This window comes from Xiphophorus couchianus, chromosome 12 (genome assembly GCF_001444195.1).
Source record: "Xiphophorus couchianus chromosome 12, X_couchianus-1.0, whole genome shotgun sequence".
NCBI lineage: Eukaryota > Metazoa > Chordata > Actinopteri > Cyprinodontiformes > Poeciliidae > Xiphophorus > Xiphophorus couchianus.
In genome coordinates, this window is record NC_040239.1 from 3,348,593 (window position 1) to 3,364,027 (window position 15,435).

The following is a 15,435-nucleotide window of genomic DNA, read 5'->3' on the forward strand; positions in this document are numbered from 1 at the left end:
TCTGCCTTGTTAACATATAATAAAAAACGTCTTAATAAATCGGTACTAAGCTTGAATCAGGGTCGTCGGCGCCGGTTAGCCTTGATGATAGTTAGCTTACCCGGTGGTGATGATGGAAGAGAGCAGGCTTTGACGTCAGCTCCACTCAGCCGCAGTGTCCACGCCAAACATCCACGCTCACATTTGAGACAAAAATCATGTCCAGTGGGGGCAAACCTCGTCTGCTTTCATTCATTTATCTGGCTCTCTCTCCCCTGACCTCCGTTTCATGACCAAACACAACAGGACTGGAGGATGTCCTGATAGGCTCAGTTTCCGTGGTGACGTCGATAGTTTTCAGCCGGATGGATTTTGGTGACTGTGTCGCCACCAAGCGGTTGAAATACGACATTACAATAACTATACATTAGTGCAGAACAGGGTGTCCAAACCTTTGGTCAGGCGGGCCAAAATTGTAAAGTCAAAAGTACCCAAAATTTTTTTTAAAACTACATAAATTCACTTTCCAACAATAAACTCAACATAGAATAAATCAATTATTATTTTTATTTTTTATACTTTGTTTTTTATTGTTTGTATGAATGAGAGCTACAAAGTGCCATAATTTCTCTATGGGATCAATAAATTAGCTCTCTTATTAAACAACCAAAGAATTATGGTTTCTTTTTTGAGTTTTCCATGTTATTTAAAAACATCCAGTTTGCACATGCTTTTGGGCTCAAATAAAAAAAGAAGAAATAAAGAAAAAATATTCCACCTATTCTCAACGGGATTTGGGTCACTTTCTCTTTAAAAACTCGTACTGTATCAACCAAAGTTTAATAAGTTAAATGAAAGCAGAGGGACGCAGCCGGCAGCGGCCAGGAAGAAGCTGATATGCTGAGCAGCAGGAGCTAAGCTGGGCTGAGAGGCGAATCTGATCGAGTTTGCATTTTCTGCCTCATGGAGCTCAAACAATTTCCCAACAGCCCAAACATCCACACTGGGTTCCCTGTTGAGGCAGGGAAATGCATATACTGCCCTTCTAAGATTCTATCCATGTTCAAGTTTTAGGGAATGGCTGGATGAAGTGGCAGGGATTCTACAAATCACCTTTTTATGAGTCAGAGTGGCAAAGATGACAAAATAAATAAATATTACATGGTTCTATTGAGATGCTTAGGTATTCCATTATTATTCTATGTCTTCATATATTTATGTAAATAAAACATCTTAATATATTGTAAATATGGGGAAAAAGAAATCTCTATTTTTCTGGGGTAGTGTGAAATTCAACATAAAAAGTTGAATGTAAATATTTAACATGAAGGTATTTTCGGGAAAGTCCTGGATGTTTTCATATTGTTTATAGTGGAAATATGTTTTGAATTCCAATTTTGACATGTTGAAACCTGTGAGTTTGATATGACAGGTTTTGTCTTTGTAGTGTTTTTGTTTTTGTTGTTAGGCTGTAGTCTGTCACAATTTGCGGTAGAGAAGTGGTGAGGCAGACACAAAGGACCCAGGTAGGTGTGAAGGAAATCATGAATTTAATTATGTAGTCAGAAATACAAAGTCCAGGCAGCACAAAATGAGCAGAAAGCAAAGGCTCAAAACTGGTAGCGGCTGGTAACAATGGACATCTGACTAAAGACTTGACCCAACAAGGAACACAGGTGGGTTTAAATAGTCAGGGAGACAATCAGGGGGAACAAGAGGCAGGTGTAACTCATGAAGGGGTAGATGGGACAAGACAGAGACTCCACAGAACACAGAAACCTAATAAACACACAGAAAAACTCATCCTAACATAATAACACTTGTTCCAGGTGCATTGCTGTTGTTGAAATTTGGTTGTCAAAGCTCAAAATTACATGGCTACAGAGTTGAACAGCTCTATTGGAATCCGTTTCTCTAATGTTTATAAGAAATATTTATTTATCTATATATAATGTATGATTATATTACATTATATATAATGATGCATAGTACAGTATTTATATACATATATTAGATATAATCTGTATTATATTTTATATAAATATATCTTGTAAAATTATATTAATTTCATAATTTGTAAATTATATACATATGTATTATATTTGAAAATTATTAAAATGTTATATTTCTAATTATTTTATATCTAAGTATTTGAACTGTTTTCCTCCTTTAATACAAAGTAAATATCAATATGTTAACAAATGTGCTTGTTTTTACTAAATTGCACATCATATGAAAGCAATTTACACTTTGCATATAGAATAGAATTTATTGTCACCGTACAATAATATTAAAGTCAGCTCCAAAACAGCGCAACCATTGTAAGACATTTATGAAATATAAACACACACACTATGCCCCATTTTTCAAAGTGCCAGCATGTTACACCTCGCCCAAAGCAAGAATCACAAGCCACGTCCACAAGGCCAAACCTCAACCTCAACTCAGGTATTTGGAACACGAAGTGTGTGGGTGACGCATGCGTGATACGAAATATACGACAAAATTATATTAACTTGTTTTTCAAACTTTTAAACGGAATATGTGTAAAAATATTTGCTAATTACGTAATATACGTTTTATATGAACAAAAAAATATTTAGAAAATAAAATCAACGCCTTCCGATGACGTAGTGTCGTGAGACGGAAGTTGTTTTAATCGCGGAAGTGAAGTGGTACAGTAGTGCTGTTGTTGAAGCTGACTAGAGATCACATTTGGGATTCTTTACAACGTTCAGGGTTTATTTATTTATTTTTGCTTTATGTAGGTTTCTGAGAGGCTCACGTTCTCGGGTAGACCAGGTAAGAATAAAAAAAATACCGTTTCTTTTTTATAATTGTTTATTTTCTGATCAAACCGTTGATAAAGTTGACGTTAGCTAAGTTAGCACAGCTAATGCGACGTCTTTCGGAAACATTGATCGCCTCCTCCTCAGGGACACGGATTGATACAAGGACCGGCTGTGCACGGCTGAAACGTACATTTATGGCCCCGTGTTGTTGTTATTGCACCAATATTTTCCAGAAGAGGTGAAGGGAAGGAGAGTGGGGCTGGAAAAATGTTTGAATTTTGTTCTGGAAAGTTGTTTCACTAACCAAGCTTTATTTTGACCAAATGTGTTAACTTTCTCGATTTTTCTCTTTAATTATCTTTGATTTCTTAATTTGATTGTTGTTTATATCCCAAAATATCAAAAACATATTCCAAAACAATTGTATTTGGATTATAACCATTTATGATCCGCAATTCACATTTAATGAAGACTAACACCGCCTTTTGTGATAGGAACAGAAGCGCGTTGTTTCAGTTATAATTTTATTTCAACTTACATTTTTTTGGTGTTTGTTTTTAAATCTAACAGTTCTTTATTTTAAACTACTTCATAGTGCAAGTATGCTAATATAAATTGTGTAAACAAACCCAATGAAATTAGACTAGTTAAAACAGTATCGATGTTAAATGCATTATCTAATTTCATTTAAAGTATTTAAAACAATGATTGATTTCCTGATTTGATTCAAATCACAGGACAGCAGATGAGAGTTTTATTTACACAAAAATATATTGTCCTTAAGCTCATGTTAACCTTGATATCCCACATGTACTGGTGCATGTTAATAAACTAGGAAACACTGAAAATGAAATTAGTTAATAGGTAATGCCACTATACAAACGTTTGCTTTTGTTCATTTAATTATTATAGATCAAACTAATTAAAATCAACACTCAGTTTCTCTGAACATAGATAAGACCAATAAATAAAACATTTTTAATAGAAAAATACTGACAGTTCAGCAGACAGTCATTGATTCCCTCCACAAGGAGAGTAAGTCACGAGAGTTCATTGCTTAAGCAGTGGGACATCTCCGAGCATTATGATGGAAAGTTGAGTGGAAGGAAAAAAGTATGATGTAAGAATAGTTTGTCATAAACTTTGGTCTTCTGCCAATCCTAGTGAATCTCACCAGACTAAGTCTGGACTAAGGGACACAAAAATGGAGTGTTGCACAATGGTCAAATGTTTTCTTTTTAGATGAAAATGTAAAACATTCATTTGGAAAAGGCACAGGATGAATGTCTCTTGATGGTTAATTGTGAAGTTTTCACAGTTGGTGAAGATTTTGCGAGTCATGTCATCTGCTGGTGTTGGTTCGCTGCATTTTATTAAGTCCAAAATAAACACAATCATCTTTCAGGAAGTGTTAGAGCTTCCCTCTGCTGAGAAATTTAATGGTTATGAATTTACCAGGAGGTCTTGACACCTGCCCTCACTTCCTTAATTTAAAGAATATGGTATAACTGTGTTTGACTTGGTCTAACCCAAACCTTTGGAGTCTTGTCAAGGAAGAGGGAAGTTGGGATAGAAGTGGATATGTGGTCCCCACCAAAAGCCACTTCAGTTTACTGTTTTTGATGTGGAAAATTAGTGATAATACACCAACTGTAAGCGTTGTGGCCACTTTTCTTGGATTTTGTAAATCATAAGTTCTGCCAATTTAGTTTTTCTTTGGGCAATTAGAATATACTTTACGTTAGTTTAGAGCCAAAATCTGTAATTAATTAATGGTTTGTTTAACAGGTGGTTTGTTTCTTGAACGCACTTTTCGAACTCGTAACATCAGATTAAGTCAACTTTAACTTTCATCTAATTTGTAAGAGATTTTTAGTTATTGTTTTGTTAATATTTTTATGGAAATAAACTACATATACATTTTTTTAAACAATCAAGTCAGAAGTGTGTTCAAGAAACTAACTACCTAACTAACTAACTAACAGCCCTCTGCCTTTTCAATAAAAGTTTGGTTCTGGATCTTAGAAGGCCGCAACTTATTGTAGTTTGAGCTACTATAAGTCTGAGCTCAAACTTATAGTAGCTACTTGTATTTAGTTCTCGTTTGTGACCTTGGGAGAGAGCTGGAACGTCAACAGACCAGGAACTTGATCCAAGAATTCATCACTCTGGTAGAAAACATCAACACACTTTAACTCCTCCCCACCTTGAGGCGACATTTAAACCCCAACCTGGAGGGAATAGTCCACACACTTCTGTCCGCCGCAGTACAAGCCAAGAATAGCGAAAACATATGTTTAGTAATACAAAGAATGCTTTTAATGGTGCTCTACTGCTCCTTTTATCTCTGCCACACCCTCTTAATCTAAACCGTTTACAACTAACCGTCCCTTCAACCAGTTGGGAGTATGAAAGCTGCGCCTGCTGACGGACGATTCATGATGACAGATTCATGATGTAAGGATTCTTAGTCAAGGTGGAGAAGGTGTGGTCTCACATCTGTCTTTGATTCCAAGCAAATTTACATAACAGGATTATTGTTTTTGATCTTCAGACACACAAAAAGAAATTCCTAATTGAGGTTGGCCCGTTTGTCAGAATATTTTTTGAAGCAGGCTATTTTTGCTTTGTATATATATCTCAAGTTTTACTAACTCTGCAAACTCTAATACTCCCCATTGTCTAAATAAAGTATCGGTGTGGTATATAAATAGGTTGGAGGTCGGTTCAACACTTATTTCCCCAAATCTCTACACAATATGACAAAGGGAGTAGTAAAAGGGAGTTGTATGAAGTATATAATGAACTATAGATCCAGTTTTCCCCTACCATCATTTACATGAGGTTTCCAACTACAGTTTTGGTCAATATTTACATATACCCTTTCCAGCGTACTGTTTATGACTTTGTCTCTCATAATCATGACTTTAAAACCAGTATTAATGACTTCCTGTTGGGCTTTTATTTTTTGTTTTGTGGCAGGAATTGGCTTCCTTGTTCTAACTGAAGCAGTATTTCCACTAAACATGAATGTCTTGCATGAATGAGCAACCATTTTCACTAAGACAGCAACGTCATGATGAGTTAGGTGTTAGAAAATCTACAGCCAGGCTCCCTTTACCTCTCTTTTTTTAAGTGTTTGTATTCACTGCAAGACAAAAGCACAGAGTATTGTCTAAAATGGTCAACATGGGGTCAGATAACCTGATTTTTAAGAAAAGAAGTAACAAAAGGCATTCAGAAACTTGTTTTATTTTTATTTTTTAAAGCAAGGATTTCATTTCAGATTTGACTAATTCTCAGACCTCGTTAGGCGTAGCTATTAGTGATGCAAGTTATCAATGATCTAATCTAATGATTAATTGATAAGCGGCCATTTTCTTAGAAATATGAGTTTTCTTTTGTATCAAGAGTGTCAACCATTTTTGCATTAATGTTTTTTTAAAGCTTATCATTAAATTTTAACATCATTATGTGTCAGTTGTATTAAATACTGACTGAATAAACTGAAAATTCTGGATTTCTCACATTGTTAAACTGAGACATATTTATAAAATATAACCAAACAAACCCCTCTTAGGTTGCTAAATGGAAAAATAAAAGATGAAAAATAAAATATATAAAACACTTACCTGGTGAAATTTAAGGGAATTGTTGAGTGTTTATATTTCAAAACAGAAATGCTTTAAGTCCATTTTGCGTCTCAAACTAGACTTTGTTTGAGTCGTTTCTCTTTACGGTTCTGTTGTGGCCGCCATCTTTGTTTCTCTATCAACTGGCTCCGGTTCAGGATGACCGGCGGCGCCCTCTTCTACAACACTAAAAGACTGTATCAATTAATCGATTGGAACTAATTTTAGTCTAACAAACCATTAATAGTAAGTCAATATGAACCAGCGTTATCAGTGCATATTTGTGTCAAGCAGCTGCCCTGTTTCTTCAGTCTCTCAGGTTGAGCCGTTAGCTGACATGGCGGATCACATGGATGTCAACTTGCCACCCGAAGAGCGAGTCCGCTCTCTGACCCAACGAGGCAGCTCGGTGGAAGTCAACGACGACGTGCCGCCGCGACGTTACTTCCGCTCTGGCATGGAGATGATCCGAATGGCCCACATCTACACAGAAGAGGGAAACCTCGAACGCGCCTTTGTACTTTACAATAAATATATTACGTGAGTTTTTTTTTTTAAATTAAGTCCAAGACTTGTCGCTTAGACCACATCCAGCAATCGCCATAATTTTGTTGATTGTTTTATTTAAAAATAAAGATGTTAACCTGATTCTTATGTCTATTTTAAGGCTTTTTATTGAAAAACTTCCCAAACATCGGGATTACAAGACTGCAAACATCCCAGAGAAAAAGGACACAGTAAAGGTACCCAAAGAGTTTGGTGTTTTACCATTTATCTGACTGTGTCTTTTTTCTTTTCTTTAATTTTTTTGTGGAAAACTCACAGCTTAACTTTGTGATTCCTCAACAGAAACTCAAAGATGTGGCGTTTCCTCAAGCAGAGGTTCTCAAACAGGCTCTTTTAAAAAGATTTGAACAAGAATATGCACAGTATCTGGTCAAAAAGGTAAGATGAAGCACCAGTCTATTACAAAAGTGTTCATTCCCCTGAAACTTTGTTTGACACTTTACCATTTTATTTGTATAGCATATTTTAATAAATGGGGTCATTCGAAGTGCGTTGCATTATCAGAATGGAGATATAGCAAACGAGCAACAACTTTACATCCAGTGGCAAAATAAGGGAAAATGACACCAAGTAAAAAGATAACTACACTTTAAGATGTTATAGTTATAATGAATCAAATGGAAAATGAATCTGGCTCCGGTATACTGGGACCGTACCAGTTGGAAGCAGTCTACTGGAAAACAAATGGGGTTTTAACCTTGATTTAAGGAACTCTGTGTTTCTGTAATTTTGAAGTTTTCTGGAAGTTTGTGCCAGATTAGAGGAACATAAAAACTGACTTTTGTCATCCAGTTTTTGGTAGAAACGGGGAGAGAAAACAGAAAAAACAATAAATAAAGCAAATGGAAATTATTGTGCTCTTTTTAATTTATCATGCGATTAATTGATTTATTGCTTATTGCGACAGGACTAGTTTTGTCTCAACAACTGCTCTAAGTAGGGGTGGGCGTTTATTGTATTCTTTATCATGATTAATTTGTTATCATAATAAGAATATTGATTAATCATTGTCACAATAAGTTCCAATTAATGGCGTTTTTAAAAAAAAAAAACCGTCCTTCTCATCAGGATTGATAGTTTTACCATTTTCTCCATTGAGTGTTGAATGAAAGCATCAATAAACACCAATACACTTGAAAATTCAGTTACTCTGAGCAGTTTAGTGATACAAATCACACTGGTGTCCTTAAGAAACAAATTACAAATGGGAACTTTTCAGGAGCAGTATTTGTGTTTGTGGGGCTAATAATTGCTGTGGCACACAATCGCCTAAGAAGAAATAATAAATTACTCTTGTGTCACTTTTATTCTTATCACAATAATACAGCAAAATATCATGTTAAAACGTTTAAGTCCATATGGCCCACTAAGAGCTCTGAGTGTGATGTTCTTTCAGCAAATGGCCCTTCTGAGAGTCTGCATACTCCAGTTGCAGACCAGACCTTTCACTCAGCTGTGGTCTGTCATACCTGCAGAAAGCGGAGGAGGAGGCCCTGGCGCTGGAGCAGTCCAGGCAGCGTGCGCTGGACGCCGAGCGGGAACGCGTCGCCGTAATGCAACGGCGGCAGCGGGAGCAGGAGCAGTTCAGTGCCTTCGAGGAGATGATCCGTCGCCAGGAGCTGGAGAAGGAGCGCCAGCGAGTGCTTCTGGAGTTTGCCACGCCGTCCGCGCCTCCTGCCGACACGCCCCTCATTCCTGGCATCCAGGGCCCGCCGTTGGTGTCCCCCACCGCCCCGCTGAGCCCTGGCGATTTCGGCGCCAACGACTATCAGCACCATCGGCCCGCTGCTACGCCGGGCACGCCAGTGGCCGGCCTACCCAGCTTTGACCGCTCGCTCAAACCCGGGTCTCTGGTCAGCCCCGGGAACAACAGTGAGTTAATCATTTCTTTTCCCCGAGCTGCTTTGCATCTTTAGTTCCTGTTTAAACTAAAGAGGCACTGATCTGATATTAATATCTGTAGAGGTCTTGACATGAAAAAAAATTATAGAACGAGCTTCACAATAAAAGGGTCCCATATAGTAGATCTATAATTAGACCTGACACTGTGACAAATTTTGCTGGACAATAAATTGTCCCAGAAGTTATTGTGATTAACAATAATATTGTTGTTTGGAGACCATTTTTTAGTAATATAAAGAAAGGAATAATAGTGCAAGAACACGTTCTCAAAGACCAATAAACTTTAAATTCTAATGACCTTTTGACACTGGAACTGGAAAACATTTTAAATATCCAAAATAAATAAACAAAACAACAGAAACAACAAATGAAATTAATTATGGAGTCTCTGTACACAAAATTATCTTTCTAAAAAAGGATAGTTGAAACCAAAGCAGCAAACTGAAAATTTTTGTCATCCAGTTTTTGGCAGAAAGAGAAAAACAATAATTTATGAAAATGTTAATTATTGAGCTTGTTTTGATTTATTATGCGATTAATTGAGTTATTGCAACAGGTGTAGCTAGAATTATTGATCAGTTCTTTGTTTTAAATATCTGAAATACTACCTATCTGATGGCGTGACCTTTCCTGTTTTATCCAGTTTTCTCTCCATGTTGTCGTTTTTATTTTTAAGCATTTATGAGGCAATGTAGCAAAACCTAAAAACCGCTTCTGCGCCAGTTACTCCACAAGTCGTTGCTAGGTAACCGAATTTGGGGGGAACTGCTTGTTACCCAGCAGGTTGTTGCTAGGGAACCACAGATTCCACCAACTCCCCTTTGGTCAGAGTTCAGTGGATATTCTATATTAAATATTGAATTATAAGCTGTATTATCTACTGGTATTGATCACATATCTATCGCAATATATATTGTTATTGATTTATTGTCCAGCCTTAAGTCCGGGTGTCTGTGACAATGTGCCTGATCCATTAGGGCAGATGAAGCTATTGGTGTATTAAAATGTCCTGTACTGGTGCAACGTTGTCAATAAATTTGTAATTTATGTATGTGTTTAGAAAAAAGAAATGTTTTCAGTCAATTCAGCGCTGCTTTTCTGTATCGGATCGGTATTGATCGATGCTGAACCTCAGATATTGGTATTGGAAATGGATAAAATGGACAGACTTCTCCATTCAGCTGCTGTTTTCCTCCTCTGTGTGGTTTTTGCAGGTACGATGGTGGATGCCCTGCGGCAGCTGGCCGTTCCTGCTGAGCTGTGCCGCAGCTTCCTGAGGCTGGCCGAGGCCAACACCAGCCGCGCTGTGGAAACCTGCGGCATCCTGTGTGGAAAACTGGTAAATCTTTGGAACGCAGCAGCTCACACAATTTGTTTTATTAAATTTCTCTATAAAATTTGCACATCTTAAAAGTTTACAGAACTTTGCGAAAGTATTTATAGCCGTTAAAAAAAATCTGTTGTAAGGCCAAATCTGTTGGTATGTCCTCTAGAGAAACAAAGTACAAAGTATTGACTCAAGAGGCTAAAAACAAATACACCGAATGGTGAAATGATTAATCATGATTAATTGATTATTGAAATAACAGCCAACTAATTTAGTAATCAATTAATTGTTAATTGTAATTTCAGTCATTTGCTAAAAAAACAAAACAGAGCACCAATTAAGACAAAACTGTAAAAAAAAAAAAAGCATTTTGCATTTAAGAAAAAAATTCATTTAGAAATATAAAATTGTAACGGACTGAATGTTCTGTACTTTAAGAAATATTTGCGCCACGAATCCTGATGTAGTCAAGATGTTGCCAGTTGCTATGACAACAAGTATGTGTGTAGCGTAGCCGACACAGAGAGTGAGAAAAAAGAAGAATACGAGGGGTTTTGCGTTGTTCTTCAACGGTTTTTCTGTGTTATTTTTCCCTTTGCTGTGGTTCTCTGCACTAAATTAATAATCCCAACGTCTCCAGGATTCATTTTGTTAACGAATTGTTCCAGCACGGCTATGGATGGAAAGTAAAAGGAGAGCCTTTTTGCTAAATTTCTGATGTGCACAATAACATGTCCTATCCACACCACACTTTTCAGATTTTATTTTATTATTCTTCCTCTTCACAGTTATGTGTCACTATGTGGGTTGACTTCATAAAATCCTAAATATATAATCCATTAAAGTTCCTGGTCATTTATCAAAAGCATGACTCAGCATTCTTTGCCTGGTTTGTGTTCGTTCCAGACCAGAAATGCGTTCACTGTGACTCACGTCATCGTGCCGAAGCAGTGCGGCGGGCCGGACTACTGTGACACTGAGAACGAGGAGGAGCTGTTCCTGATCCAGGACCAGCACGACCTCATCACCCTGGGATGGATCCATGTGAGTGACAGGAAGCTGCTGGCATCACTTCCTGCTCTGCTCAGGGCAGACGCTCTGTCCTGAGGGAGAGGAAGCTCATCCAACCATCAACCAATCCATCCAACCGATGCGTCTGAAGCGTCCTTCTGTCTGTTGATTCTTCCTTATTTCCTTTTTTCTTACCTCCTTGCCTTTTTCCTTCTTTCCTTTAGTTCATTTGTTTGTTCCTCCTTTTCTATCTTCCTCCCTACTTCTCAGTATCCTTCCTTCTTTCTTTCCTTCCTTCCTTCCTTTCTTCCTTCCTTCCTTCCTTCCTTTTCTTTCTTTTCTTTTTTCTTCTTCTCTTTCTTTCATTTTCTTCTTTCATCCCTTCCTTCCTTCTTTTGTTCCATAATTCCTCTTTCCTTTCTTTCTTCCATCTTTCCTTTCTTCCATTCTTCTATCCTTTCTTTCTTTCTTCCTTCCTCCTCTCCTTTCTTCTTTCCTTCCTCCTCTACTTTTCTCTTTCCTTCCTCCTTCCTTCCATCCTCTCTTCCTCCCATCTTTCCTGTCTTCCTGCCTTTCCTCCCTTTTTGCTTGCTTCCCTTCCTTTTTCTTTCCTTTCTTCCTTTTCTTTTTTTCTTTGCTCCTTCCTTCCTTCCTCGCTTCCTTCTTGTTTTCTTAAGTTTTCTCTCTCCCTCCCGCAAAAATAGATCAACTTTCAACTTTGATTATTGAACAGTTTCCATCTCTGTTCTGATAAATTTTTTTTATCAGTTTCACTCTTACAAACATTATTTCAGTTTTTTTTTTAAAAGTCTCATTGCCACTTTTGAATCAAACATTTTTGGTGTCTTTGATCGCAACTCGAAAAGTTCGGGAAACATCAAAGTTAGTTTTATGAATCAGAGAAAATCCACGTTTATTATTGAGCGATAAATACCTTTAAATGCTCTGGAAGTTTATGTGGTCAATGTTAAAAGTTACAATATTAATAATATTTAGTAATATTTGTTTTTGTTTTCCCAGACTCACCCTACGCAGACCGCCTTCCTGTCCAGCGTCGACCTCCACACACACTGCTCCTACCAGATCATGCTGCCCGAGGCCATCGCCATCGTCTGCTCGCCTAAATTCAACGAGTGAGTCGAGGGAAAAACCCTGGAGTTTTCCGGTAATTTCCGCTGTGATTGTTTCAAACCTTTCCTGATTGTTTTCCTGGTCAGAATCGGCTACTTCCGGCTAACCGATCGAGGAACGGACGAGATCTCTTCGTGTAAACAGAAGGGCTTCCATCCTCACAGCAAAGATCCTCCTCTCTTCACAGTGAGTATAAAAATGTAAACTTTAATTTTATTTATTCATTTCCATCACGATTCAACCTCCATTTGAATTTTTACGACAGTCTGAGCGGCTCAGTTTCAATGTTTTCACCCAATTTGTGCCACTTCTACATGTGGAACTAAGTTGCATCCCATAGTTTTCAAACTGTCTGTAGTCTGAACAGTCATGTCGCATTTTATCGACTTTTATGTCGTTAATGTGAGACAAGCGTCAGAATTCTGCACCAGAAGAAGCCAGGCGCGGTGAATCTGGACGTAATTCCTTAAAATCGTGAAAGAACTCCTGGTTCAGATTATTTCACTTATAACAAGGCAAAAATGTCTTGTTACAAGTGAAATAATCTGCCAATAGAACTAGCACTTTTTCATCAATATTAAGAAATAATTTACATTAAACAAGCTCCTAATGTTTGCAGAAATGTTACTTGTTAGTTAGTTTTGTCTTATTTCAAGTGTATTAAGCTGTTTGTACTAGAAACCAGACCAAAAATACTAGATCAGATTTGCAGTGCAGTAGAGGCGAAAAACCACCACATCCTTCCGTAAAAACCTTTTTTTTTAAATCAAAATTACCATTAAGATAATTCATTTTTGTAATTCCAGTTCAATGTAAAGTGCAGCAGGTCGACTTGGTGGAGAGACGTTCTCTAAATGCGTTTCTCCTTTTCAGCACGCCGGACATGTGAACATCACGGACGACTCTGTGAGCATGATGGACCTGCGGTGATCTTCTGGTTCCACCCGAACACTCGAGGACTGTTTAACCGAACTGAACGTGTTTTACTGGAAGAAACTGAAAACATTCGTTTTATTTTCCTGGACGGTACTGAGAAAAGCACCGACCACGTTTACCGTTTATTTAGACTTTTTTTTCTTCTCAAGAGGAACTGTGTTGAAAATTCATATATTATTGCACTTTCCAAACAAGCAAACTACTATCAGACTCATGGACTTCTGAACCTCTTGTGTTTTCCATGCTTCTGTTTTTTATCCTTAATTTGTTCTCTGTTCTGCTTTCTTCTTTCAACATGTGTGTCAGTGACTGCTGACAGGTGAGATTCTGATTCTACCTGACAGATAAAGTGCCAAGGATGAGAACATTCATACTTTGTTGAGTTTTTTGTTGTTTTTTTCCCTCAGCTGTTTCAAACTCTTTGGGTTTTTCTTCTATTAGCTTTTAGAGTGATATAACTGATGAGATGCAAGCCAGCAGTAACTCAGGTATGCAGGCAGTGCTGCTGTTCCTGCCCGGTATTCAAGTTTCCCTTTATTCACAAAACGAAGAATTTGGTTTAAAAAGTTATTCCGGTTTGTGACGGGAGCCATCTTTTGAATCATTTCTTCATTCTTTGTATTTGTTTTCAGAGAAAGGCGGATAGTAGATCTAAGTTTTCTACTCGTCGTCATACGGTGGTGTGAATAAGCAATTGAGTGTGGGCGGCTGCTGTGACGAAAAAAAAACTGATTTATTTTGTTTTTGCTTTTTTTGTCGCTCTTAAATGTTTCAGATCATCAAGCAAATATAAGTAAATCTGAAAACCAGTTTTTAAGTGATAATTTAATTAATTAAATGATAAAAAGCTGTCCAATGACTTGCTCCATTGGGAAAACTGTGACTGAACAACTTCCACCCCCCCTTTTTATAGGAGACTTTTTATGCAAAATTCACTTTTTTGTGCTTTCATTAGTGTCAAAGCGCTAAATAAAACAAAAATTCATCTGCTTTCTGGCAGTAATTTAATGTTTTGTTGGTGTTTGAGCCATTTCAAAAACTTTACAATGTAGACGTCTCCTGTTGCTTAGCAACCCAAGCCCAGCCCGTTACCTAGCAACGCCAGCAGAGTTCCGCACAATGGAGAAAAAACTTTTCTGGACAATAATGTTGTTTCAAAGCCCTTTTTACTGAAAGACATTTTAAATATCCAAAATAAAACAACAAAAACAGTCAAATGAATTATTGTCATTCAGAAAAGGTGCTGATTGAGATCAAAGCATCAAAAAGAAAGACTTTTGTCATCCAGTTTTTGATAGAAAGAGAGAAAAGTGATAGATAAATGCAAATATAAATTGAACTTTTTTAAAATTTATCATGTGATTAATTAATTTATTGCTTATTGCAACAGCCCTACTCGTCAGTTTCTCCACTGTATGTACTGTGTAAAGACAAGCGAGTAAAATACAAAGTGAGTTGAAGGGGCGGGGCCAGTATCAGCTTATTTGCATAAAAGGGACAGAGCCCTAAAACAACTCTTTCTGAAAGGAGCTCAAAATAGGCTGAACTGAGGAGGTGAAATGTTATTATTTCAGAATAATTTTCTACAAAAAAAACTGGAATTAACATGTTTTGTACAGCCCATAAACCTATCCTAACTTGCTTAAAAAGAAGTGTAATATGTTCCCTTTAAGACATCCAAGCTCAATTTCACAATTTTTGATGATTATTGTAGATGTAATAATTAACTAGTAATTCCCAAGAGTTTGGGATGTGAGTGAACCAAAATGAGATTCATAATCCACAAATGGAGAAAACATTCAGCAGTGGAGAAGCTTTGCAGGAGAGGTCTGTCAACCAAAGTTACTCCAAAACGCATCAAAGATTCAACCAGGAGGTCACAAAACAATCTAGAACAACATCTAACCACGACAGACCTCGGTTTTGGCCAAAGTCACTGCTGACCCAAAAGAAACAAGAACTCAATGTTACGTTTACCAAAAAGAAAACATGAAGATGAAGAGAATAATCCAAATCACAGCAGCAAGTCTACCTCTAAATGACTAATAAAAACAAAGCAAAGTGGCAAAAATAGTTGCTAGTTTCAAAACTTCACCTGAATTTTTTTTAACTTATTTTTGTCAAATATTTTAATTTAGTTATGATCTGTAACATTTAG

At 37.1% G+C, this 15,435-nt stretch overlaps 2 protein-coding genes across 5 annotated transcripts in view; one reads left to right on the forward strand and one right to left on the reverse strand.

Moving 5' to 3' along the window:
- Positions 1 to 320, reverse strand: part of slc39a14 (solute carrier family 39 member 14) — a 31,743-nt gene extending 31,423 nt beyond the window's left edge. For 3 of the 4 annotated variants that reach the window (XM_028032966.1, XM_028032965.1, XM_028032963.1), the window contains exon 1: positions 101 to 320. The gene's annotated coding sequence lies outside the window, so the exon portion shown is untranslated. The remainder of the gene's footprint in view (positions 1 to 100) is intronic. The other variant, XM_028032962.1, reaches the window with a different exon arrangement.
- Positions 321 to 2,625: 2,305 nt separating this feature from the next.
- On the forward strand, positions 2,626 to 13,650 carry LOC114154140 (STAM-binding protein-like A). The gene is made up of 10 exons (XM_028032967.1): positions 2,626 to 2,781; positions 6,715 to 6,943; positions 7,071 to 7,146; positions 7,253 to 7,348; positions 8,446 to 8,842; positions 10,087 to 10,211; positions 11,106 to 11,243; positions 12,231 to 12,343; positions 12,428 to 12,527; positions 13,215 to 13,650. The coding sequence occupies exons 2-10, from the start codon at positions 6,741 to 6,743 to the stop codon at positions 13,269 to 13,271; spliced, it is 1,305 nt and encodes a 434-aa protein (XP_027888768.1). The 5' UTR covers positions 2,626 to 2,781; positions 6,715 to 6,740; the 3' UTR covers positions 13,272 to 13,650.
- Positions 13,651 to 15,435: the final 1,785 nt, after the last annotated feature.